Source organism: Mastigoproctus giganteus, chromosome 14, assembly GCF_048544385.1.
Source record: "Mastigoproctus giganteus isolate SK-2022 chromosome 14, ASM4854438v1, whole genome shotgun sequence".
Classification (NCBI taxonomy): domain Eukaryota; kingdom Metazoa; phylum Arthropoda; class Arachnida; order Uropygi; family Thelyphonidae; genus Mastigoproctus; species Mastigoproctus giganteus.
The window spans coordinates 63,945,703-63,971,491 of record NC_143588.1 but is presented as its reverse complement, the minus strand read 5'-3'; the positions used below and the strand labels follow the sequence as shown (position 1 = coordinate 63,971,491).

Genomic DNA, 25,789 nt, shown 5'->3' with positions numbered 1-25,789 from the left:
ACTCACTTTTCTGAACAAGAACACATATCTCTATTAGAGATTACTTTGACTTCTGATTTCTCTTGGCATAAGCACATCACACAAATATTGCTTCCTCTGCATAAAAAAAAAAAAAATATATATATATATATAATTGGATTTTCTCTTTTGCTTTTGGGATTACTTTTCTTTTAAAGAAATATTCACTCTGTATGAATCTGAAATCTGCCCTTACATGGAATATTGTATCCACATCTGGGATGGTTCCTCCAAACTCTCATACTTTTTGACTCCATTCAAAACAGAGCAGTCAGGTTAATTAATGACCTGATTCTTACCAAGTTTCTCTCTACTCTGTCTCATCGACATTCAGTTCCTGCTACATGTATTTTCTGTAAATATTTTCATGGGCACTGTTCTTTAGAATTGACATTTGTAATTCTCCCACTCTTCCAGTCTGAACACATTCCACAAGCAATCAGCATTCATTCATTGTCCAACTCCAAACTCATAGAATCAACTTTTCCTCAATTATCCCTTCTGTTTCTCTCTTTTGGAACAATCTTCCTTCATATGTATTTACCGAAAATTACATCTACAGAAATTGAAGTCTAATATAAAAAAGTATCTACTGTCTTCTCAGCCTTCAACCTATACATGATACCTAAGTACTGCAGGTTCTGATACCTTTTGCATTTGGGGGTTTCATTAAAAAAAAACAAACTTGCATGTTAAAAAACTCTTTGCTAAACTTTTTCAGCCGTCTTTATTATGTCTTACTCACTGAATTACATATTAATTTATACTTGCCACTGTTGTCAACGTCTCTTAATAATCTATATTCATCCCATGCAACTTTCTTTTCTATTACTAACTTATTTGGTTCTTTGGTCACTACTTTCATCTAGGACTTCACATGACTCTTTATAGGTATGAAAAGATGATTATTTTCTAAAATTACTTCTTTGGACACTTCCTATAGTATTTGGGCTTATATTTGTAAACTGTTTCCATTGAATAGAGTTCAAACAATGCTTAATGCCATCAAAGCCATCCCTTTACCTCTGACAATGGTTATCTTCTTTCAATATACCCCACATTATTACATTATGTTCAATATCTACAAACAGTACATCCTTAGTAAAAATTAGGTCAAGAAGTGTTTCCTTGCATGACATCTATCAAACATTGATATAAATAGTTACTGAATTATATCAACTTTAAAATAGTTACTGAATTATATCAACTTTAAAATAGTTACTGAATTATATCAACTTTAAAATAGTTACTGAATTATATCAACTTTAAAATAGTTGCATTCCTATCTACTTGCTCTCACTGTTTATCTTCTTAAATTGTCATCATGTTCAATTTTCTCACTTGGTCTGTGGCACACCTTCATGTTGAATGCTTACTTGTTATTTTATTAACTTTTGGATTGCACTAAAATTATGTGCTTGCCTCGGTATTTCTGTGATATTTCCAGAGAGGACAATATTAGAAAATAATCTTATTCATTCTGAAGGATTTTTGGCTTGAATACTGGCTTAAATTGTTTTTCACACTTATACTGTTAGAACAACTTTCAAAATCCATGTTGAGCCACTGCTTTATCTGAACTGTGTGCTAATGGTATATATTATGGACCTAACAGTTTCATTATAATATCTGCTGTGTTCATTTCACAGCTCTTCTTTTCACAATAAAATAGGTCTATCACTTAATTTTCAGCTTTATATGTTTTTCTTAAGTAGGTGAATAGTATGCATAAACCAAAAAAATATATTTTATGTAATATTTTATATAATAAAAAAAAACAATAGATTTCATTGAAATTTTTAATAGTTTAGTGATATGGAAAGCTATTTATAATCATCAACATTAATACTGTGTTTTTAACAAGTGAACTTTTATTTTGTTCTAAAATTTTTGAATTTGACAAGATATTACAACCTAAATTCTTGTGTTTATTACATTCAAGTTGTATATTGGGATTAATCTTAAGTTATTATATGTAGTTACGTACAAAAAGGTGCATAATCATATATGTAACAGATATTCTTTTAAGTGCACTTGGATTCATGCAAGTATAATTTTGGATATTCAATTTCAAAAGAAACTTCAGACTGTTGAAAGCTTAGGGACAAGGATAAATAAGATTGTTTAATTCCAAAGTTCACTTTTCTGCCCAAGTTTTATTGAAAGATACTGCTTGATGAAGAAATGTAGGCTGAAGGAAAAGCCTTCACTTTTAAAACAAAGGTCATGTGACAGTAAGAGACTAATCTGGTTGCTCTGATTATCCTGAAGCTGTACAAGTGATAGAGGGCTCTCTAGTACATTATGTTCATTCTACATACATTCTCTTCTCTTCTCTGTAATAATAGCATGTAATTGGATGGATATTTAGAATGTTGTATTGTGATTCATGCTTCCAGTGTAACTTGAGTAAACTGAAATAGTTGATCTACTATTGGAATTGTGTTTTTCATTTACCTGATGGAAACTGAAGATAGGATTAATTATGCAATTCAGTAAGCTCATGCTGATTTTTTCTTTTTTGAAATTTGGATAAGAGTTGTTGATACACATTCTACTAGAATAAGAGTCAAAATAAATGTTCTGTAAAATATTATTTTGAAATTAAATTAGCTTAAATTTAAATTAAACTTAAACATAAATTTAATTAACAAAAAAAAACTGCCTTAAAGTAAGCATTTTGTGCTAAATTCTATGATTTTTATTGTGTATTACAGATCAAATAAATTTGTGATACTTATTAATTAACATTCAGATCATAATTAATTAATTCATATTAACCTTAAAATTAATTTAAAGGTTCATATTAACCTTTAAATTAATTAAATAACAAAATTTGGCCTTTGTTTTTATCTCTTTCTTTGCTATTTGTGTTGAGCACTGCAAACTTATAGCGAGCAGTATTTGAAGTGATTACATCACTGTTTAGATATTTTTTATATTTTAATGTAATATCTTTAAATATCTAAATTTGCTAACAAGTAGTACAGATTCTTAACTAAAAGTACTCATCTTTTTGTTAAAAGAAAGTAATTAGATTGATACAAGAATCAAAATTTATCACCTAGATATATATCTGTATATAACAGATTACACTGATTGATTAAATAAATTACTGCTTCTCTTCCTGTATTGTGCCTAGAGAGAACTTCCTGCTTTTTTCACAGTGTTCTCTTGGATGAATGGACTGTAAGTGTAGAGGCCATGAACGGGATATAAAGAGCCAAGTGTCATCTCATCTCATCTTTTGTTGATGTATATATTGGAAGTAATACAAATATGGGAAACTCCAAATCATATCCACACAAGATTAACATTGGAGAAGAGGATGAGATGGTTAGTCATGTGTAACTTTAGTAGTTAGTCTGTCTTTATGTTATAAAAAACTAATTACATGTGTTGAGACAAGTGTGTATGTATGTCCTACATTTATAATACTATTCAAATATTAAAGAAGAGATTATAAGAATTCTTATGCAAATAAAAAATAGGTTGTATTGGATAGAGATGTATTTTAATGTTGAAATATGTAGTATTATGTTAAAAAGACATCTCCATTCAATTCAGTGAGGTATGTTCTTCATCGGCCTCTGCATCCTGCATTAAAACGTCTTTTAATAGCCACATTAAAAATCCTGACTGGATAAATGGCAAAATTTTGAGGTCTTCCCTCCAATCAAAGGGAATTTCAGGTTATTCATGTCCATTTAAAGTTCCTAAGCATTCATAGCTTCCACAATCTCATTAGATAGGAGATTAAGACCAGGAAACACTTTGGATGCTTCTTTCATGAAGATTATTATTTCCTATTGATATAATTAAATTTTGTTAATGATATTATGTATTGGGGGGGAGGGGAGAGAGAGAGAGAGAGAGAGAGAGAGAGAGAGAGAGAGAGAGAGAGTATTTTTATACTCTCATACAGTTACCCAATAGGAAGTAAAATTTACAACTTCATTGTATCTTTTTTTTTTTTTTTTTTGTTTTTCAAGTAGATTTCATTACTCAAAATTCTCTCATTTTGAAGAGGATTGCATCCTCTTTTGTCAGATTACAAAACTACAACACAATAAATAATTAATTTTGTAGACATTTTTAATATTAAGCTTTTTAACTGCTCAATAGTTTCTAATTTTTAATATTGGAAATTTCAGTATAGTGTACATATGTATCTTGAACTTTATATATATATTTTATATATACACAAAGATGTTAATGTAACTTTACAATTTCCATACAATGTAGTATGGAAACTTTCTCTCAACTTTCTCTTATATATATATATATATATATATATATATTTACATTTATGTTTATTTATTTAGAGCAGAGAATGCTTTATTTGTTTTTACTTTGATGAGATTAGATGATGTAATTTGCCTTTTATTTTTAGTTTTTATATATATGATTAATGGGAAAAGATATCCTGTGGGAGAGGCTTCCTTCAAGGTTAAACATGTCTAGGTCATGTGAATTTATAAAAGGTCAAAGCCGTATCAGAATGTCGAGATTCAGTTAGTGCTAAATCATATCTAGTTTTATAGATTAGATATATCTGTTTATTTTAAATATTTTGTCTGTTGTAACTACTGACAGGAGTATAACTTACTTTTGTTGATTAATTTTATGATAAGAAGAAATTTACAAAATAGTGACATTTTTAAAATCCTTCTAGAAATTTTACATAGGATATTCAATTGATAATTCTGTAAGAGGTATAGGGTTTTGTAAATATTCTGTAAGATCCACACAGAATCCAAGAATTATGGTATTCTTAGGTTCTCCATCTTATATTTGCCATGCATAAAGGAATAGTGGATTGATATATCTCTATATTCTAATAGAATGTTGTGATAAAATCATACATGGGGTTATATAATATAATTTTATTTTTTGTTATTTAAACTTTCTTGTTCATAGTTTAGACCAGTAGGTTGAAAGTAATATTATGCTAAGATTCTCTAATTTGCATAAAAGGGCAATAGGCTAAATCTTACAAATTAGCTTTAGTCTAATTACTGAAAACAAAGTCGTTATAATATTTGAATCTGTTTGGTTTATGTATTAAGCATAAATGTTTAACACAATAACTTAACAATTTAACAAAATTATTCATTAAATTATTCAGTTTGTCAGCAAAGCCACGTGTTACCAAATGCAAGAGCTGATATACGTTAGAAATAAAGAAATAGTCATCCACTATTCTTACGTCTTTATGGATCAAGTAAAAACAATATGCCTCTTTCATGTGGATTGGAGTAACTGAGGTATATCTTAAAAAAAAAATAAAAAAGAAAGCACTGAACACTGTAGTCTTCAAACTGAAAATTTTTAAAATTCTAGATACAAATTTGAAATTTACATTGTTGAAATTTCCATTTTAACTGCAACAACATAGTGAAGTACATACTTTCATTAATTACATTAATTTCATTAATTACAGAATATGAAAATTCTGTAGCTTAAGTACAGGAAATATCCCGAACAAAGTTTGATTTATGTAAGGAATCAATTTAAAGACACTATTTGGCTTTTAGTTAACCAGTTTGAAGAAATGGTTTTGCTTTCTTGAGTAGTGGAGAGGACAATTTGTGGACTTATTTATATGCTTAGGATAGCTCAGTGATTTTTGTATTTCCATCTGTTGTTTCTGGCATTACATCCTTTTCCCTGATTGAGAAGCAAAATTATGTATAAAAAAACATTTTCAATTGTTGTATACTTTAGATGTCAAGCTTAATTTTGTAAAAAAATGTTTGTATTTTATAGCTGAGGCTCATTTTACTAAAGTAAGTTAATTTAACTTAGCTATGGCTGATTTAACTTCTAATAGTGGATTGCAACTAGTTAGGTATTGCTGTCTTTTTATGCTTTTCTGCATTAGTTACAGTGATTTATAATGATATGCTATGCCACTTACCCTTTTTTAATGTATTTCAGAATACCACTAGATGCACTTTTTGTATTACTTTTAGTATTTGGCTTCCTTTAACTAAATGGTTAATACTAATATTGGCTATATGGTCAAAGGAAGACCCAGGCTTTTTCTGCACATACAAAAAAAAAAATTACTTATATGTCTCACTCAATGTAGCTACTGATTCAGCCGACTTTTGAATTTCCCCAAGCTGTCAGCCCCAACACCCTTTGAAGGTAACTTGTTTCATTGATTAACAACTCAATGGCTAAAAGAAAACTTCCTATAGTCCAGTCTATACCTATTTTTGAATTTATGGAACCTAGTTATATTATCATTTATAACTGTGAAATTTTCACCTTCATTCATTTAACTATTACCTCTCAGAGCCTTATAGACCCTAATCAGATCCCTCTTAAGGTATCACGTTACTAAGCTCTGTAGCCTACGTATCTGAAGTCTTTCCTCTTATGGGTGACCTTCTTTCCTATAAAGAGTTGTGTGTGTGTGTGTGTGTGTGTGTGTGTGTGTGTGTGTGTGTGTGTGTGTGTGTGTGTGTGTGTGTGTGTGTGTGTGTGTGTGTGTGTGTGTGAGTGAGTGAGTGAGTGAGTGATAACTTGGTGTGGAGATTACAGCAGAATTGTTGTGTTTGGCAAAGAAAATTCCTTGGTATATCTGCTGTTGTATGGTGAGGACAATTGTTAAACAGAAAGATTAAACTTAGACTCCATGTTCCTGTCAATGAGGTGTACTCTCTCAGCAGAAATAATCTCATCATGAAACTATGATTCAGTTAGGTAGTCAGCAGGGTCACATTTGAGACAATGTTGTCTGTGACTGTTTCTGTGCATAGTAGTTTCATTTTATGATTGTTGGTCTTCTTCACTTACCAAGCTAACAAACAAAAAAGATAGTGATAATAAAGCCATTCTACTTTTGTTCTGTTCAAGTCCTTGTAAACCCAAAAATTTTTTGGCTTGCATTTTCACAGTGACACCTGAAATTGGAATACTTACACAGCACTACCAAATACAATAATGCCTACAATATATCATTCACAATATTCCCTTTTCAAGTCAGGTTTTCTTTCTTTTGAGCAGTGATTTATCCTCAGCTCATCTAAAGCAAGCAAAGTGGTGTCACTCATACATATGGGATGCAGAATTTAAATATAGAGAGTAAAGTATGTACAGAAAGGACATTTTTCCCCCTTTAGTTGGGGCAGTCCCAAGCCAGACTGTGGTAAACCTGCCACATGTTTATGTACATTACTGTACCCAGCAAAGCTGTTTCTTCATGTTGTGTTACACATCTATATTCTGATCCATAGCAGACTAGTGTAATATATCAGTCATCACATAAGTTGGTTCCAGTCCATACTCAGTATAGAACTCAGTACAAGAACTCCCCTACTTACGTAATACTCGACTTACGGAAATTTGACTTTACGTAAGTTTTTTCCTGAGTGTAATGACCATTCAAGCAAAAGCAACAAGTATATACAAGATATTAAGGATAAGCACAGTGATGTGTTGGAAAAAATTATTGATGAAGGCGTCTATTCAATGCAGCAAATTTTTAATGTTGACGAGACTGTTTTGTATTGGAAAAAATGCCAGATCGAATATACATTGCCAAAGAAGAAAAGACAATGCCAGGTTTCAAGGTGTCAAAAGATAGGGCCATGCTCTTGCTGGGGCTAATGCAGTGGGAGATTACAGATTAAAACCACTGCTTGTGTACCATTCTGGAAATCCTTGTGCATTTAAGGGCATGTTGATGGTCCAACTGTTGATAATCCTGCTCAGGTTGCTGACAAACTGAATAGGTATTTTGCATCTACATTCACAAATGAGGAATTTTTAGGGAAAGGGATACCAGAAGTTTATCAAACTCTTAACAGGGAGCTAAATCATTTTGTGATAACTAAGAAGAAAATGGAAGAGAAACTGTTAAAACTAAACATAAAAAAATAATCAATCCATTTATGTTAAGAGGGGGTAGCAAAGGAGGTAAGCAAACCATTAGCCATAATTATTAGAGCATCTTTGGATTTGGGGGCCCTATGGATTGGAGATGTGTGAATGTATCCCCATTTCACAAGGGGGGATCAAAAAGGTGACATGAGTAATTACAGACCTGTTAGCTTAACTTTTGTTCCAGGAAAAATAATGGACCCACTGGTTAAAGAAGTAATGAAGGACCAACTAGACAGGAATGCAGTTATACAGCAGTCATACCAATCTTATTGAATAATATGATTCAGTAACAAAGGAACTGGATGCAAAAAAATAATTTTGATATTATATATTTGGATTTCAGGAAGGCATTTGATACTGTTGCACATAACAGGTTGCTATACAAACTGGAGCTATATGGCATTAAAGGCAAGTTGCTGCTATTGGTAAAGAAATGGTTGAATGGGAAATGACAGAGTGTGATTATCAGTAGGCACTGCTCTTCATGGACTAATGTTATTATTGGAGTCCCCAGGGTTCAGTGCTGGGTCCATTGTTGTTTTCTGTATTTATTAATTATATTAATCAAGGTATATCAGGCTTAATTACTAAGTTTGCAGATGATGGCAAATGTTAGTGGAGTGGTTAATGAGAGTAATGACAGTATTCTACTGTAACATGATCTAGAAAAATTAGTCAGATGGGCTGAGAAATAGCAGTTGAAGTTCAGTGTTGACAAATGTAAGGTACTGTTACCCACATATCTACTCAGGGTAGTGGAAAATGAAAAATCCCTGGAGGTAATTGTGCAGTAAGATATGAATTTCTCCAAGCAGTGCAGACAGGCTACCAGGATAGCTCTTGGGATTTTGTCAATGATATACAGGAACTTTGCTAGCTGTGATAAGGTGATTATCCCATTGTACAAGGCAATGGTTAGGCCACACCTTGAGTACTGTATGCAGGTCTGGAGGCCTCATTTTAGGAAGGATGTAGATCTGCTTAAATGGGTGCAGAGAAGGGCAGTGGAATTAGAGAAGGGGACAAAAATATGGTTTTACCAAGAAAGGCTTCAGTTCTACAAATTGCAGCCTCTGGAGACCAGTCATCTGAGAGGTGATCTGATTGAGGCATTTAAGGTTTTGAATAAATTGAGCAAGCTCAAAAGAGAGCAGTTTGAATAAATTCAAGGAAGAGCCAGACTAATTACTGGAGGAGATGCACTGGTGATGTGGGTTTTTTTTTTTTTTTTTTTTGGATGATGCTTCATAAGTTTGTTTTCTCGCATTATTTTCCACTTCTAATACCAATGCTAAATGTTCTTTAAGATAAAAATGCCATTCTGTGATAAAAAGTGTTCATTTTAAAAGTAAACCAATATTATTTGTATTAAGTACAATACTACTATGTAATGATCATTGGTGTAATTTTGTGGAAGTGACAGTTTTCTGTTTCAAGTGTTCAGTTTGTCACGATCTGTTTTTGAAGTGCCTATATCATTACTGGTGAATAAATGTCGTGCCATCCATCATTGAGCAGTATGTTTTTTCAGTTGTTTGTTTGTTATTTGGTTTTTAGGAGCATTGGCAACTAAGGTCATATTGCTCCGGGAATATGCGGTAGTCATTCCTGACCTTTCCGCTTCCTCTGTATATGGTGGTGATGGGCTCGAACCCCAGTGTTTTTTCAGTGGAACCTTACTTGGAAACAAAGTTGTAATGTGAATGTCAACAAAAGTTAGTTTAAAAAATTTTCTAACAATAACCATTCAAAGATGTAATTTTAAAGATAATAAAGAAGTTTCTTGAGTGTGGATCATTTGGGAATGAGGAACACGAAAGAAGGAGTGTCCTTACATATGACACCTTAGATGAAATCAGACAAACAGTTTTGCAATTTCAAAACAAATCTCTACAGAAACACAATGTTCAAAAGTGGATATTACTTGGTTCAACTCATGTTACACAGAAAACTTTTTCCATAGCAAATCCGCAGCATACATGCACTTCAATTTCAGGTTAATGTTAAATATTTCAGTACTATCACTGGTTTAAAAGTTTACTTCTTCATGAAGGTTATCGAAATTTTGCATAAAATTTATTTCACTAATGAAGTGTAGTTTCACCTTTGTGGCTATGTCAACAGTCAAAATTGAAGAATATGGCTGAAAATCCACACATTTTTTTGGCAAAACCCCTTTACATACCCAAAATATTGAAGTAGCATATCTTGAAGAAGATAGTTGTGCCCATATTTTTTGAACAAACTGTTATGTCCTACATTTATCAAGGCATCATAATGCAATTTACTGCATTGTTAAAGGAAAATGAAATAGATATCTGGCTTCAGCAGGATGGAGCAACCTCCCATACTACATGTTCAACTGTTGAAATGCTGAAAGATCAAATCACATCACAAGAACTGTGGCCACGTAGGTCTCCTGATCTGATCCCCAAAAAACCCTCGTTTCAAATTATGTATTGTTTTTGCAGCTGAGAGAAAGCATTGAAATATAGTCAGGAGTATTTTAACACAAACCTTTATCACATTGCTCACAACATGATCAAAAGAGTGAATTTATGTATTGATAACAACAGAGAAAACATTTCCAGCATTGTTTATAAACTATATTTGTTGATTATTCTGATAATAAATTGTATTTTCCTTTGATCATTTTTGGATTTACTTTTAAAAGGAACACCTTATATAAAAGGAATATATATATATATATATATATATATATATATATATATATATCACACATGTGCAAACAAATGAACAGCAATTTTACTCTGGGATACCAGAGCAAAGAGGTTTAAAAAGATGATAACATTATACTACTCATCACTATCTGTAATGAGCTAAAGGCAAATTTCCGCACATCTATCCTACAACTGTTTTTCCTCAATTTGAATTTTTGCCCCCTCAGGCAATTATTCTGAGCAAGAGGAAGAATCCCATCAGAATTCAGTGTGCTCAACCATTCAAGGCTTTATACACCTCAATCAGATCACCTCGCAGGTGCTTAGTCTCCAGACACTTTAATTTGCAAAACTTAAACCTTTCTTCATAACAGCAACCTTTTGTTCCATTCACTAATCTTATTGCCCTTCTCTGTACTCGTTCCAACAGCTCTACATCTTTCTTAAAATGAGGCCTCCAGACCTGTATACAGTACTCAAGGTGTGGCCCGACCATTGCCTTATAAGGGGATAATCACCTCCCTATTCTTGCTAGAAAAATTCCTGTATATCATTGAGAAGACACCATGAGCTACTCTTGCAGACTGTCTGCACTGCTCAGACGGACAATTAACCCCAGGTCCTTTTCGTTCTCTACCACTGTCAGTGTAGTACCACAGAGTCGATATGTTACTCTGGGGTTACTGCTTCCCATATGTAGTACTTTAAATTTGTCAATGTTAAACTTCATTTACCACCTCTCAGCCCATCTGCTCAACCTTTCTAGATCCTGTTGCAGCAGCATACTGTCATTAGTGTCATTAACAACTCTGCCAACCTTCGTATCGTCTGCAAATTTGGACATTAAGCCTGTTATACCATCACCAATAACTTTTATAAATACAGAAAACAACAATGGATCCAACACGGAACCCTGAGGGGCTCCACTAATAACATTAGTCCACGAAGAGCAGTGTCCATTGATTATCACTCTGTCTTCTCCCACTCAACCATCCCTTTATCCATAGCAGCAATTTGCCTCCTATGCCGCACTGCTCCAATTTGTTTAGCATTCTTCCATGTGCAACAGTATCAAAAGCCTTTCTAAGATCCAAATATATGATATCAAAAATATTCTTTGCATCCAGTTCCTTTGTGACTGGCGCATCCGTAGCCGGGTGGGAAGGAGCAGCAGTGCGTAGCACACGCTTCTTGATTAGACCGGGGTTCGAGCCTGTCACCACCAAATACGGAGGATGCGGAAAGGTCAGGGAATGACCACCGCATTTTTCCCGGAGCAATATGGCCTTAGTTGCTAATGCTCCTAAAAACCAAATAACAAACAAACAAACAAACAAACCTTTGTGACTACATCATAGTATCCAATCAAATTGGTCAGACAAGACTTCCCCTTAACAAACCCATGCTGTGTCCGAGCTATAACTCAAGTCTTGTTTAGATGATCCTGCAATGCTTCTTTAACCAGTGCCTCCATTAATTTTCCAGGAACAGAAGTTAAACTAACAGGTCTGTAATTACTTGTGTGGCCCTTTGTTCCTCCTTTGTGGATTGGGGTCACATTTGCACATTTCCAGTCCATGGGTACCTCCCCTCAGTCCAAGGAAGCTCTCATAAGTATGGCTAAGGGTTTGTTTACTTTCTTTGCTGTTTCCTTTAATATAACTGGATAGATTCCATCCACCCCAGGTGCTTTTCTTATGTTTATCTTCAACAATTTCTCCTCCACTTTACTCTCAGTTATTACAAGATTATCTAATTTATGCCAGTGTTTAATACACTTCTGGCATTCCCCTCCCTGAATAACCCTTCATGGGTGAATGTAGAGGCAAAATATTATATGTGATTGTAGATGCACATGATAACCTGAATACCCTGAATAACCCTTCATGTGTGAATGTAGATGCAAAGTAAAGAACTCTTTGCTGTTTTTCTTTGCATCATCTGCCAAAGATTTCTTGTAATCTGCTTTTGCCTGCCTAACCTCCTTTGTGACTTGGTTACAGACCATCTTATATTTATCATAGGCTTCTGTGTGACCTGTTAATTTATATGTATCCCATGCATTTTTCTTTTCTGCCTCATGTCTAAGTAGTTCATCTGACATCCATTTAGGCCTAAATCTTGAACAATATTTCTTAGTTGGTATGAAAAGTCTAGTAGCTTCCAAGATTATTTCTTTGAATGCTTCCCATTTTGAATTTGCTTTTGGTAACATCATCAGTTGGTCCTACCGTATAGAATTTAAATACTGTCTCAGACACCGTAGTCACCTTTACAAAAGCAAAAACCCACCCTTCCCTTTACCCCTGATGGTAGTTACTTCTTTGAGTAAATCTCATTTCAGCACACTGTGATCACTGCCACCTAGTGGTTCCTTTATCTGCATATTCTTAATGCATGAAGAACCACTACTGATAATCAGATCAAGAGTATTACTCTCTCTAGTTGCCTCCCGAACATGCTGATGTAGAAAACAATCATCCAATAAATCCACAAAAGCCTTGCTGGTGTGTGAGTGACCAGCTCACATATTCCAGCCAATCTCTTGGAAATTAAAATCCCCCATTATAGGACACTCTGATTTACTGGCCCACTCTATTTCTCTGCACAATTGCTCATTATACTTATCAGATCCATTAGGTCTATAACACACATACCTACTCTCATTTTTCCTTTCCCACTGCTTATGTCACCCCAAACAGACTCAACATTGCATTGTCCACCAACATCAATTGGATGCACTTCCTTAGATTTTATGTGTTTCTTAACTAACAGCGTAACCCCTCCTCCCTTCCTGTCCTGTCTATGCTTTCTGTACACATTGTACTCCTCAGATTCTATTTCTGCACTGTTTATGTCTGTGTGACACCATGGCTCTGATATCCCAACAATATCTGCTTTTGATGTCTTGACCAGCATATCAATCTCATCAAATTTATTAACTATACTCCTAGCATTGGTGTACATGCAAGTATATATGCACCTGTTTCTACTCTTAGTTATCCTAACACAGCCCATGTATTTACTTGTTCCACTATGACTCACAGCAGTCCTGGAAATCCCCATTGCCTTGCTTTCCAGGCTGCTGCTCAATTGCATTTCAATAGAAGCAGTGCTAGAATCACTTTCTCCTCTGTCAGCGGCTACTGTTAATCTATTAGTCCGTGTATCCCCCCAAGCTAGCAGTTTTCCGACCCACCTAACTCTGCCTCAATAGCATCAGCAAATATTATTGCACCCTTTCTATTTAAGTGTATCCCATTCCTGTAGAAGCAGTCTCTCCTGTTAACAAGCACAGACCAGGCTGAGAAAAATTCTACACCTTGATCCTTGCTCAGTCTCTCCAGGGCCAAATTGATCGACAAGGCTCTTATCATATACTCCCTCCTATCGTGTCTGGGCAGAATTGCAGACACTTTCAAATTCAACCCTAACTCATGGCTTTTTTTCAACATTGACCTGTAATTGTTAAGTAATTCCACCGGTCTCCTACTCTTAATATCATTGGTGCCAATGTGTATAACAATATCACCTTTTGTGCCCTTAAAAGATGATATCTGCTCTTCAACACCATCAAGCTTTGCCCCTGGCAGACATATCTCAGTCCTGTTCCATCTATCCTTTTTGCACGATATGTTCCCTGTTTTCCTGACAATAGAGTCACCGACAACAAGTAGTTCCTTTGGGACCAGTGCATTCTGCCTTGGGGGTTGCCGCTATGTTGCATGATGTTCATGTGCAAGCTCTGGCATTGATGTGGGCAGCTGAGAGCTTGATGGGCCCCTCAATTTAAATCCTTTGACGGCATCCACCCTGTCCTTCAAGCTCTCATATAGGCCCATAACAACACTGAGTTGGCACCTGATTTCCTCAGACTCCTTACTTCGTACATACACACAAAGACATTCAAAGACACAAAGATATTCCCCTTGGCAATATCATATCCCATTCCTGATTGCTCCACAAACATCATGATTTAGAGGACAACTGCCCCCTCAGTTCTCCCCTGAGCCACAGCATTCCATTAGTTTGAGCCTTTTGCTTTGCTGCTCTGGTCTGAGTCATGATTTCTATTCAATTTTAATAAAATTCCAATACAAAATATAACCCTAAACTTATATCCCAATGCAGCTGTAGTTATGTCTTTAATTCAGTTCCACATTAGTACACTGCGATCACTGCCACCCAGTGGGTCTTTTATTTATAGATTCTTAATGCATGAAGAATCACTGCTGATAATCATATCAAGAGTACTGCTTCCTCCTGTTGCCTCTCTGACATGCTGCTGTAGAAAAAAGTCATCCAAGAAATCCACAAAAGTGTTGATAGTGTGTGAGTGACCAGCTCCCAAATTCCAGTCAACATCTGGAAAGTTAAAATCCTCCATTACGAGACATTCTGATTTGCTTCCCCACTCTATTACCCTGTATAGCTGTTTGGTATACTTATCACAGTCATTAGGCCTATAACACTCCTATTCTCAGTTTTGTTATTCCAGTGCTTGTATCGCACCAAACTGGGTTGCATTGCCTTAGATATAATATGCTCCTTAATTAAGACCATAACCCCTGCACCTCTCCTGTCCTGTCTGTCTTTTCTGTATACATTGTTGTTCACATGTTCAAATTCTGCAACACTTATGTCTGAGTGACACCGTGTTTCTGCTATTCCTAAAATGTCTGCATTTGTTGACTTAATCAGTACTTCAAATTCATCAAATTTATTTACAATGCTCCTAGCATTAGTGTACACGCACACGTTCTTACTCTTAGTTACCCTAACACAGCCCGTGTATTTATTTCTTCTATGATAACCCACAACAGAGCCTGAAGTGCCTTTCAGGCTGCTGCATGTACCAATAGTAGCAGTGCAAAAATAACTTTCAGCTCTGCCTGCAGCTGTAGTTAAGCTATTAGTCTGTGTATCCCCCCCCCAATCTAGTAGATTTCTATCCCACCTATCACTGCCTCAATAGCACCAGCAAGTATTCTTGCAGCCCTTCTGTTCAGGTGTATCCCATTCCAGTAAAAACAGTCCCTCCTGTTAACAAGCACAGGATTTAATAGGATCTTTAATTGATTAACAATGAAAATTAATAAAATTAATAAATTTAGTTTTAGTTCTGCATTAATTTAATTATAAATACAATTTAATATTTATTTATTTAATATTTATATATTATTATATTATATATATGTTATACACATTAATTAATAGATTGAGAACAATGAAGCCGACTAGGCTAGCCAGGTGGGTAAAGTGCCTGCCTGGCAACCCAAAGGTCGCAGGTTCGAATCCCATCTCAGACTTGGATCAGAGTAGAAAATGCGAAAACTTTTGGAGGTGCATTATGGCCACAGAAGCCGATGTGCCAACAACTAACAAAAAAAAGAAAAAAGAAAAGAACAATGAATAAATATAAACCAAAAAGATGAAATAAAAGAAAATTAATACCACAGATGTCAGTGGCAGCATTTAATATGCATTGTCCCATGAGGAAGATTCCAAGTTGGATGAATAATGAAGTTGCCAGATTACTTGAGCAGAAAAAGATGTCATGGAAAAGTTAAACAGAGCAATAAAAAGTACTGAAGCTATAGAACAGCTACAAATTGATCTGTAATAGTACCACAGAAAAGGTTAGGCTGGCAAAGGATTATGAGAAATCGCTGGCAAAGAGAGAAAAGAGTGGGGATAAAGAATTCTTTATGTATATAAATGCAAAGAGAAGAAGGACAAATCAGATCGGACCCTTATGTAATGAATGTTGGATAGTGTTAGATACCCCAGCTGATGTTGCAGATGAACTCAACAGGTACTTTGCATCGATATTTAGAAGAAAAACCATTTATTAAACGAAGGAGAAATTATGGGAGTGAAGCTGAAAAATATGTAATTAATGATATTGAAATTTCAAATGATTAATTCCTCAGGGAATTAACCTTGGACGCTACTAGGCTTTTCATACCATCTAAGAAATACTGTTCAAGATTTAGACCTAAATGGATGTCAGATGAACTAATGAGGCTCGTGGCGGAGAAGAAAAATGCGTGGGATGCATATAAATTGGCAGGTGACACAGAAGTCTATGGCAGATATAAGCTAGTCTGTAATCAAGTCACAAAGTAGGCTAGGCATGCGAGGGCTGATTATGAGAAATCCTTGGCAAAGAAAAACAACAAAGACTTCTTTACTTATGTAAACTCTAGAAGGAAGAGGATGAATCAGATTGGTCCACTTGATGTTGGTGGTTCGACTGGTGATGATCCTGTTCAGAGAGCTGACAAACTGAATGAGTATTTTGAATCTACATTTACACATGAGGAATTCTGTAAGGAAGGGGAGAACAGAAGTTTACTAAACTCTAACAGGGAGCTAACTGATTTTCTAATAACAGAGAGGAAAGTGGAGGAGAAAGTGTTGAAGTTAAACATAAAAAAGGAACCTAGGGCAGATAGAATCTATCCAGTTATATTGAAGGAGGGAAGTATGCAAACCCTTAGCCATAATTATGAGAGCATCCTTAAATTCAGGGGAGGACCCCATGGACTGGAGATATGCAAATGTATCCCCAATTCACAAAGAGGGTTCAAAGGGTGACTCAAATAATTATAGACCTGCTAGTTTAACTTCTGTTCCTGGAAAAATAATGGAGTCACTGGTTAAAGAAGTGATGCAGGATCACCTAGACAAGACTGCAGTAATAGTTCAGACAAAGCATGGGTTTGGTAAGGGGAAGTCTTGTCTGACCAATTTGATTAGATACTACGATGTGGTCACAAAGGAACTGGATGCAAAAAATAATTTTGATATCATATACTTGGATTTCAGGAAAGCTTTTGATACTGTTGCACATGGAAGACTGCTGTACAAATTGGAGCAGTGTGGCATTAGGAGCAAGTTGCTGCAATGGACTAAGGGTTGGTTGAGTGGGAGACAGCAAAGAGTAGTAATAAATGGACACTGCTCTACATGGACTACTGTTATTAGTGGAGTCCCCTCAGGGTTCGGTGTTGGACCAATTGTTGTTTTGTGTCTTTATTAATGATATCAATGAAGGTATATACCATCTTTGTACCATCTGCAAACTTGGACTTAATGTCCAAGTTTGCAGATGGTACAAAGATTGGCAGGGTTGTTAATAATGATAGTAAAGACAGTATTCTACTGCAACAGGATCTAGAAAAGTTAGGTAGATGGGCTGAGAAGTGGCAACTGAAGTTCAATATTGACAAATGCAAAGTACTGCACATGGGTAGCAGTAACCCAAGAGAAATGTACCAACTGTGTGGTACTACACTCAGGGAGGTGGAGAATGAAAAAACCTTGGGGTAATTGTGCAGTCGGATATGAAGTTCTCTCAGCAGTGCAGAGGGACTGCCAGAGCAGGTCATGGAGTTTTGTCAATGATATATAGGAATTTTGCTAGCAGAGCAAAGGAGGCAATTATACCTTTCTTTAAGGCAATGGTCAGGCCACACCTTGAGTACTGCATACAGGTCTGAAGGCCTCATTTTAGGAAGGATGTAGAGTTGCTAGAACAAGTACAGAAAAGGGCAACAAGATTGGTGAGAGGAACAAAGGGGTTCTCTTGCCAGGAGAGGCTTAATTTCTGTAAGTTGCAGCATCTGGAGACTAGTCGCCTGCGAGGTGATCTGATTGAGGTGTATAAGGCTCTTAATGGTTTGAGCAGGCTCAATGCTGATGGGATACTTTTGCTTGCTCAGATTAAGAACCTGAGGGGGTGTAGATTCAAATTGAGGAAAGACAGTTGTAGGATAGATGTGTGGAAGTTTGCCTTTAGCCAGTTGTTAGTTGATTGCTGGAACAGACTTCCATCCGTTGTTGTGGAAGTTGATAGCTTAAATACATTTAAGGTTGAAGTAGATAAACATTTGGAGTGACTGGATGGATGAAATGGGAAAGTTTTTTTTTTTTTTTTTTTTTTTTTGGCTGATGCTCTATAAGCTTGCTTACTTACATCTTATGCCTCAAAACTAATGCTAATATGATTCATGTAGTAGAAAAACACTGTTCATGTTAGCATTGGTGTTAGTATATATGTTTTGTGCTGTTTAAAGTCCATTTTTCTTTTATATTGACGATAAAAATTTGAACCTAAATGTTTTTCTATTTCACATGGTTTTGTAAATTATGATAAATGTTTAATATCTTGGAAATAAAGAATTTTGGGAATACGCTTACAGGACTTTTATTTTTCTTATTTATAGCAGTGGACTTTGCTCATACATTTGCTCTATGTGATTTTGAAACATCCTTTATATATATATATATATATATATATATATATATATACAGTAAAATCTCACTTTAACAGACTATGTGAGGATCGGGTATGTCCACGAAGTCCACGAATGAACAACTGTTGTTCATTAAACTTGAAAGAAAGATATATAGTCATCAAAGTTACTAGATTATTATGAAAAAGTGCTAAACTTTTAAAGAATAAACATTAAATTAAATGTTGTAATACTGTATTTTACTGCAATTATTATGTGGAATAGAGCTAGAAATTTTGCTGTGTCATATAGTGCAGTGGAAATTCTGATTAAAGCTTATCTGAAATTCTGATTAAGCTTATCTCTTGCCCTCTTGCTGGAGGTTTCAATTTTTTTTTTATACACCAAACACAACAAATATTAGAATTCATAGTACTTTAATACTGTGTATGGGTTGAAGGCTAAGGAAGACAAAAGATACTTGGTGACATTCTAGACTTGAATTTCTGTAGACTGTAATTTTTGAAAAATACATATAAAGGAAGGCTGTTCCAAAGGATGGAAGTAGATGGGACAAATGAGGAAAAGTTAGTTCTCTGAGTATAGAGTTGGACAGTAAATGGATGTTGACCAGTTGTGAGGTACATTTCTGTAGATATTCAGGTTTGGAAGAAAGTGGTGGAATTACAAATGCTAATTCTGAAAAACAGTACCCACAGAAATATTTGTAGAAAAAGCTGTACTTGCAGCAGAAACTGAACATATATTACAAGAAGTGGAAAGTGTTTGCAAGAGAAGAGGCAGTAATCTAGGTGGTAGATGACTCTTATCAACCTGTGCAATACTACCACTTTGCTTATTGGAGGCTTGAAGTGATGCAACCCATGTTTAGCCTCCAGAGCCAAGTTCCGGTCAACCTTTCCCCATCTCTTCTATCATGCAGTGTGACTGATGACTTTTGAGGTTACGATAGACATCATGGTGAGATCCAATCTTCCTTATATTTCTAGGGTACAGCTCCAAAATGGTGTTCGCATCCCGGCCACTAGCTAGTACATTGGACCAAACCTATTGGTAACTCTTTAGGAGGCTTCTGGATCAGCTAGTGTATAATCTTGCTACTTCTACTCTGCCAGATAGTGAATGGAGGGAGTCCAAGTAGTGTGTATGCAGGGGGAATTGTCAAGACCACGTTATGTCAAGGATCTGGGTATATTCTTACCGTGTGTACACCATATCCAGAAATTTCATTACTTCATACAGCATGTCTCCACTCTCACTTTTTCTTACTATTGAATACACCATGAATTGTCAAACTAATACAGTAAGCTTATCTGCGTAAAGATCTAAATCTTCCAAACACTTCCTAGTTCATTTCACAAATATACATGGTCTCAATTCTAATCTCAATGATGTCCATTTCCACTTCCAGTCTGCCAAACCCCATGTACTTTTTCTGACAGAATCTCAGTTATTGGTTGATTCAACTACTGCTCATCTCAGTTGCCCAAATTATTTGCTGTATGATTCCTTTCGCCTCAGAGGTGGTACTTGTGCATATATCTGTTCCGATGTTCCCTGTCAGTGACTTGGTAATTTGTAATCTCCTCTTTTTGATCTTCTCTGGTATAAAATGGCACCTCCATAGCTAGATGGGAAGGAGCAGCAGTGCGTAGCACATGCTTCTTGATTAGACCGGGGTTCGAGCCCATCACCAGCAAATACGGAGGATGCGGAAAGGTCAGGGAATGACCACCGCATATTCCCGGAGCAATATGGCCTTAGTCGCTAATGCTCCTAAAAACCAAAAATAACAATAACAATAACTGGCATAAAATCTCTACCTCATTCTCTCAAATTCATCTGTTGTCTCTACCGTTTTCCCAACTCCACTAATCACTTGGAGCTCTTTGACTTCCTTTCCTTGCAACTTCACTTTATCCAGTCCAACTTTCCTAACAGTGAGCAAATTTTCCTTGGTGATTTTAATGTTCATAACTCTTGGCTGATGCTGCATAAGCTTGCTTTCTTGCATCGTATGCCTCTACTAATGCTAATGCTAACTCCAGCTGGCTTCTGTTTTCTAGTCACACCAATCCAGCTGGTCAAGATGCTGAGGCTTTTGCAATTACTAATGACCTTGCACAGATTGTTCATTTACCTACAAGAATACCAGACAATCCTAACCATACAGCCAATATGCTTGATCTTTTTCTCACAAACAACCCTCCTAAGTACACAGTTGAAGTGAGTGGGCCTTTAGGCACCTCAGATCACAGCTTAATGATTGTCTCTTCTCCAATGGAGCCTTTATCTTATGGCTATTCCCAACCTCATGTTGTTTGGCATTACAAGAATGCAAAATGGGATGATCTGCGAGATTTCTTTTCCTTGGTCGGATTACTGTTTCAAAACTTCTGATGTCAACGTTTGCTCAGATCGTGTCAGTGAAATTATTCTTGTAGGAATGGAATCCTTTATCCCACACTCTACTTTAAAATCTCATCCTTTATCTAAACCTTGGTTTTCCAATAAATGCGCTAAGGCTGTTCAAGCGAAGAATGTTGCATATCATAATTGGCTTGTTTCCAATTCTTCGGTTTCATTTTCTGCCTACATCAAAGCTTGCAACAATTGTAAAGCTGTTATTAATCAGTCCAACCAGGTTTTGAACAGGCTAAGAGTAGAAAACTTGCTTCTTGCTCTAATGGTAGCTGAGCATTCTGGTCTCTTGCCAAAGCTATTGGCGGCCACTTTTGCCCATCTCTGCTTCCACCTCTGTCAAAACCAGATGGTTCTGTTGTCACTTCAACCAAGGATAAACCTGCCAGAAACTCATTTTTCTTCCAACTCATGTGTTAATGATCTTGGTAAAACACCTCCCACCATTCCAACATGCTCCATTCAATGCCTCTTGTGGTCTTCTGTTCAAAGGATGTCAGGATTTTGACAAATCTTGATGCTAAGAAAGCTCCAGGTCCTGATGGTATTTCTCCACTTGTTCTCAAAACCTGTGCTCCTGAACTTACTCCTGTTCTTTGCTGCCTTTTTTACTTTCTTTTCCAAAGGTGTTTTTCCTTCTGCTTGGAAATTTGCTTATATCCAGCCAGCTTCTAAAAAGGGTGACAAATCTCTCCCATCCAATTATCATCCCATTGCAATTAGTTCTAGTCTTTCTAAAATAATGGAGAAATCAATTAACCACCAACTCTTAAACTACCTAGAAACTTTCCATCTGCTCAACGATCGCCAGTATGGATTCCGTCAGTGTCGATCCACTGGTGATATTCTGGCTTATGTTACCCATTTATGAACAAATTCAATGGAAAAGTTTGGTGAAACACAAGCAGTTGCTTTTGACATCTGAAGGGCTTTCGATCATGTTTGGCATAAAGGTCTTCAAACAAGCTTCCATCTTATGGTTTTCCAACTGTTTTTTGTAATTGGTTATCCAGTTTTGTCTCTTACCGCTCATTGATGGTGATGATAGATGGCTCTCTGTCTTCTAACTTCTCCACTAATGCTGGTGTCCCCCAAGGTTCTGTTCTTTCCCCCACTCTTTTCCTCTTGTATATTAATGACCTTCTTCCATTTACCGGAAATCCTATCCATAGTTTTGCTAATGATAGCACATTGCATTCCACTCATTCTTTTGAGAAACCTTTCCCGGCTCAATCAGCTTCAACTTCTCGAATATCTGCTACCAATTCCTTAAATGCCGATCTAATTTTCCAGTGGGAAAAAGGCAACTTAGTTGATTTCAATTCTTCTAAAACTCAGTCTTATCTTATATCTCGCAAAAAGGACTTCTGCTTCTATGTTTATCTTTGGTGACACTCCAATTTCTAGCAAGTTGATATATCTCTTTTGGGGATTACCCTGACTCCTAATCTCTCTTGGCACAAGCACATTACAAATATTGCTTCCTCTGCATCAAAAACACTTGGTTTTCTCTTTCGCTCTGTGTGTTACTTTTTTTCTAAACAGCTGTTCACTCTGTACAAATTGCAAATCTGCCTTACCATGGAATATTGTTCCCACATCTGGGTGGTGCTCCCAAAACCTCTCTCAGGCTTCTAGATTCCATTTGGAAGAGAGCAGTTAGGTTAATTAATGACTCATCTCTAACAGAATCTCTCCACTGGCTGTCTCATAGAGGTTCTGTTTCTGCTGCATGCCTTTTTTACAGATACATCCATGGGCACTGTTCTTCTGAATTGGCTTCTATAATTCTCGCTCTCTCTTTCAAAACAGTCTGAACATGTTCCACCACCAACCAACATCCATTTACTTGCCAACTTCAAACTCACAGAACCAAATTTTCATCTTCCTCGTTTATTCATTCAACTGCCGTTTTCTGGAACAACCTTGCTTCATACGTATTTCCTGAAAATTACAGTCTACAGAAGTTCAAGTCTAATGTCAACAAATATCTTCTTTCATCTTCTCCACCTCCAACCCAAGCACGGTACTAAGTACTATAGGTTCTAAAACCTCTCGTATTTGGGGTCTTCATAACAAAAAATCTGGTATTTTTCTTTTGGGTATCATCTAGGAGCTTCAGAGAAGTTTTTAGAGTACAGCCACACATTTTGAAATAATATTTCATGATAAGGTAGAGTTGAGATGTTGTACAGAGCTATAGCTGTTTAGAGGAAATGTAAACACCGAGAGTGAAAAAAGAAACCCAACTTTTTTTGATGCAGTGGAAGCAATATTTGTGATATAGTTACACCAAGATTAGAAGTTATGTGATAAAGATACAGATATATCTTTAATAAAGATATAGTCATATATCTTTATTAAATAGGTATATTTAATAAAGTTAATTATCTTTATTATTATATATCTGTATATCCCAATAAAGAAAAATGACCTTATCTAGAAATCTGAGTGTTATTAAAATAAACATCGGAGAGGCATTTTCTTTTACAAGAAGTAACATAGAACAGAGGTTTTTGAAGGATTGAAATTAATTAAGTTTTCTTCATCTCATTGAACAATTACCTGGAGATGGGCATTTAGGGAATCACGGTGGATATTTGAGAGGTTGATGTTTGTGCACAGCAAGGATTCTCTAATGGGAAGGAAGGTAGAATGTATTGAGCTATATCAACAAAACTGTGGATAGGATTTGCAGTCAATGGAAGAAGGTCATTAATATACAAGAGGAAAAGGGTGGGAAAAAGAACTGAACCTTGGAGAACACCAACATTAGTTGAGAAGTTAGAAGACAGAGAGCCACCTATATTACCTGTATCCAGTGGTCAGAAATAAAAGTGGCTATGCAATTGCAAAAAATGTAAGACAAACTGTAAGATGGAAGCTTGTTCAGAAGGTTTTTAATGTCAAACACAATCAAGATCCTTGGAAATGTCAAGAGAAAATACTTGAATTTCACCCAACTTTTCCATTGAATTTGTCCAAAGATGAGTACTATAAGTACTATCTTTGTACTATCTATGAGTAATTGAGACTGATAGAATCCATATGGGTGATCATTGATCAGATGGAAGGTTTTGAGATAGTATAAGAGTTATCAGTTGATGGATTTTTCCATTAATTTGAAAAAGTAGAAGTAAGTGCAGTGGGATGATAGTTAGAAAGGGAGGATTTATCATCTTTTTTTGACTTTTCTTTATATGAGAAAATTTTCATTCAGAAGGAAAACAACAGACGAATAAGAGAGTGTAAAAAGATTGCTCAAAACAGGTGCAAAATTTGGAGCACCAGTTTGAGATCAGTAGAGAAACATCATCAGAACTTGGCAACTTCTTTGCATCAGGACTGTTCAGAATTCTTTTAATGTTCTTGTGTTGGTAGATCATGGGAGGCACTGAGTGGAATGTTGTTGGTATACTAGGAAGAGATTTACCAGGTCATCAATGCAAAAGTTAGCTGTATCTTTAATTGAGGATGCAAGAGAGGAAGCAATCAGGGAGTTGCAATCAGGTTGCAACAGAGGAGGAAGTATGAATAGACAAAAATTGCATCCAGTAGCTTTGGCATAAGATCAGAAGGCTTGACTTCCCTTAGGCGCCTCTGTAGCCAGGTGGGAAGGAGCAGCAGTGCGCAGCACACGCTTCTTGATTAGACCGGGGTTCGAGCCCGTCACCACCAAATACGGAGGATGCGGAAAGGTCAGGGAATGACCACCGCATATCCCGGAGCAATATGGCCTTAGTTGCTAATGCTCCTAAAAACCAAATAACAACAACATTGACTTCCCTTTGGACAAAAAGTAAGTTGCCTATTCCTTAGCCTTGCAAAATCAAGTTTGAATTGATTAATAACTTTTTTATAACCATTTTAAGCTTTAGTATAGGAAGAAAAAGAAGCTGGAGATATAAACCAATTGCAGTGTGTTCTGTTCTTATCTTGAACAGCTTTAGCACATTTGTTGGAAATCCAAGGTTTAGATAAAGGATGGAATGAGCAATAAAGGATTCCATCCCTAGAAGAATAATTTAATTTACACAATCTGAGCAAACATTAGAATCAAAAGATTTAAACAATAATCCAACCAAGGAAAAGAGAAATAAAAATCATGCAGATCATCCCATTTTGCATTCTTGTAATGCCAAATAACATGAGACTGGAAATGGTCTTGGGAAAGAGGTACTAATGGAAAGGAGAATATCACCTATCTCCACCAGCTGGGTCTGCACAACTAGAAAATTAAAGCCAGCTGGAGATGTGAAATTTAAAACCACCAAGGAAAGTTTTTTCATTATTAGGAAGGTTAAATTGGAGAAAATCAAGTTGCTAAGAAAGGAAGCAAAGAAGTTTTGAGTGACGTGTAGAGCTGGGAATATGATAGAGGCAGCAGATGAATTTTATAGAGTGGGATAAAGAGATTTTAAGCCAGAATAAATCAAAAAGAGGATATTCCATATTAGGAAGTCTTTGACAGCAAATATTGGAGCTGACATATACATAAGTATAACCTTTGAA

General features: G+C 35.8%; 1 protein-coding gene across 2 annotated transcripts in view; it reads left to right on the top strand.

Annotated features, from left to right (window-relative positions):
* The first annotated feature begins 2,418 nt into the window (after positions 1-2,418).
* LOC150075172 (polyamine-transporting ATPase 13A3-like) overlaps positions 2,419-25,789 on the top strand; it is a 409,674-nt gene continuing 386,303 nt past the window's right edge. For both annotated transcript variants that reach the window (XM_090388296.1, XM_090388295.1), the window contains exons 1-2: positions 2,419-2,513; positions 3,161-3,354. In XM_090388296.1, coding sequence (XP_090244422.1) covers positions 3,298-3,354 — 57 coding nt within the window. In that variant the 5' untranslated portion in view covers positions 2,419-2,513; positions 3,161-3,297. The remainder of the gene's footprint in view (positions 2,514-3,160; positions 3,355-25,789) is intronic.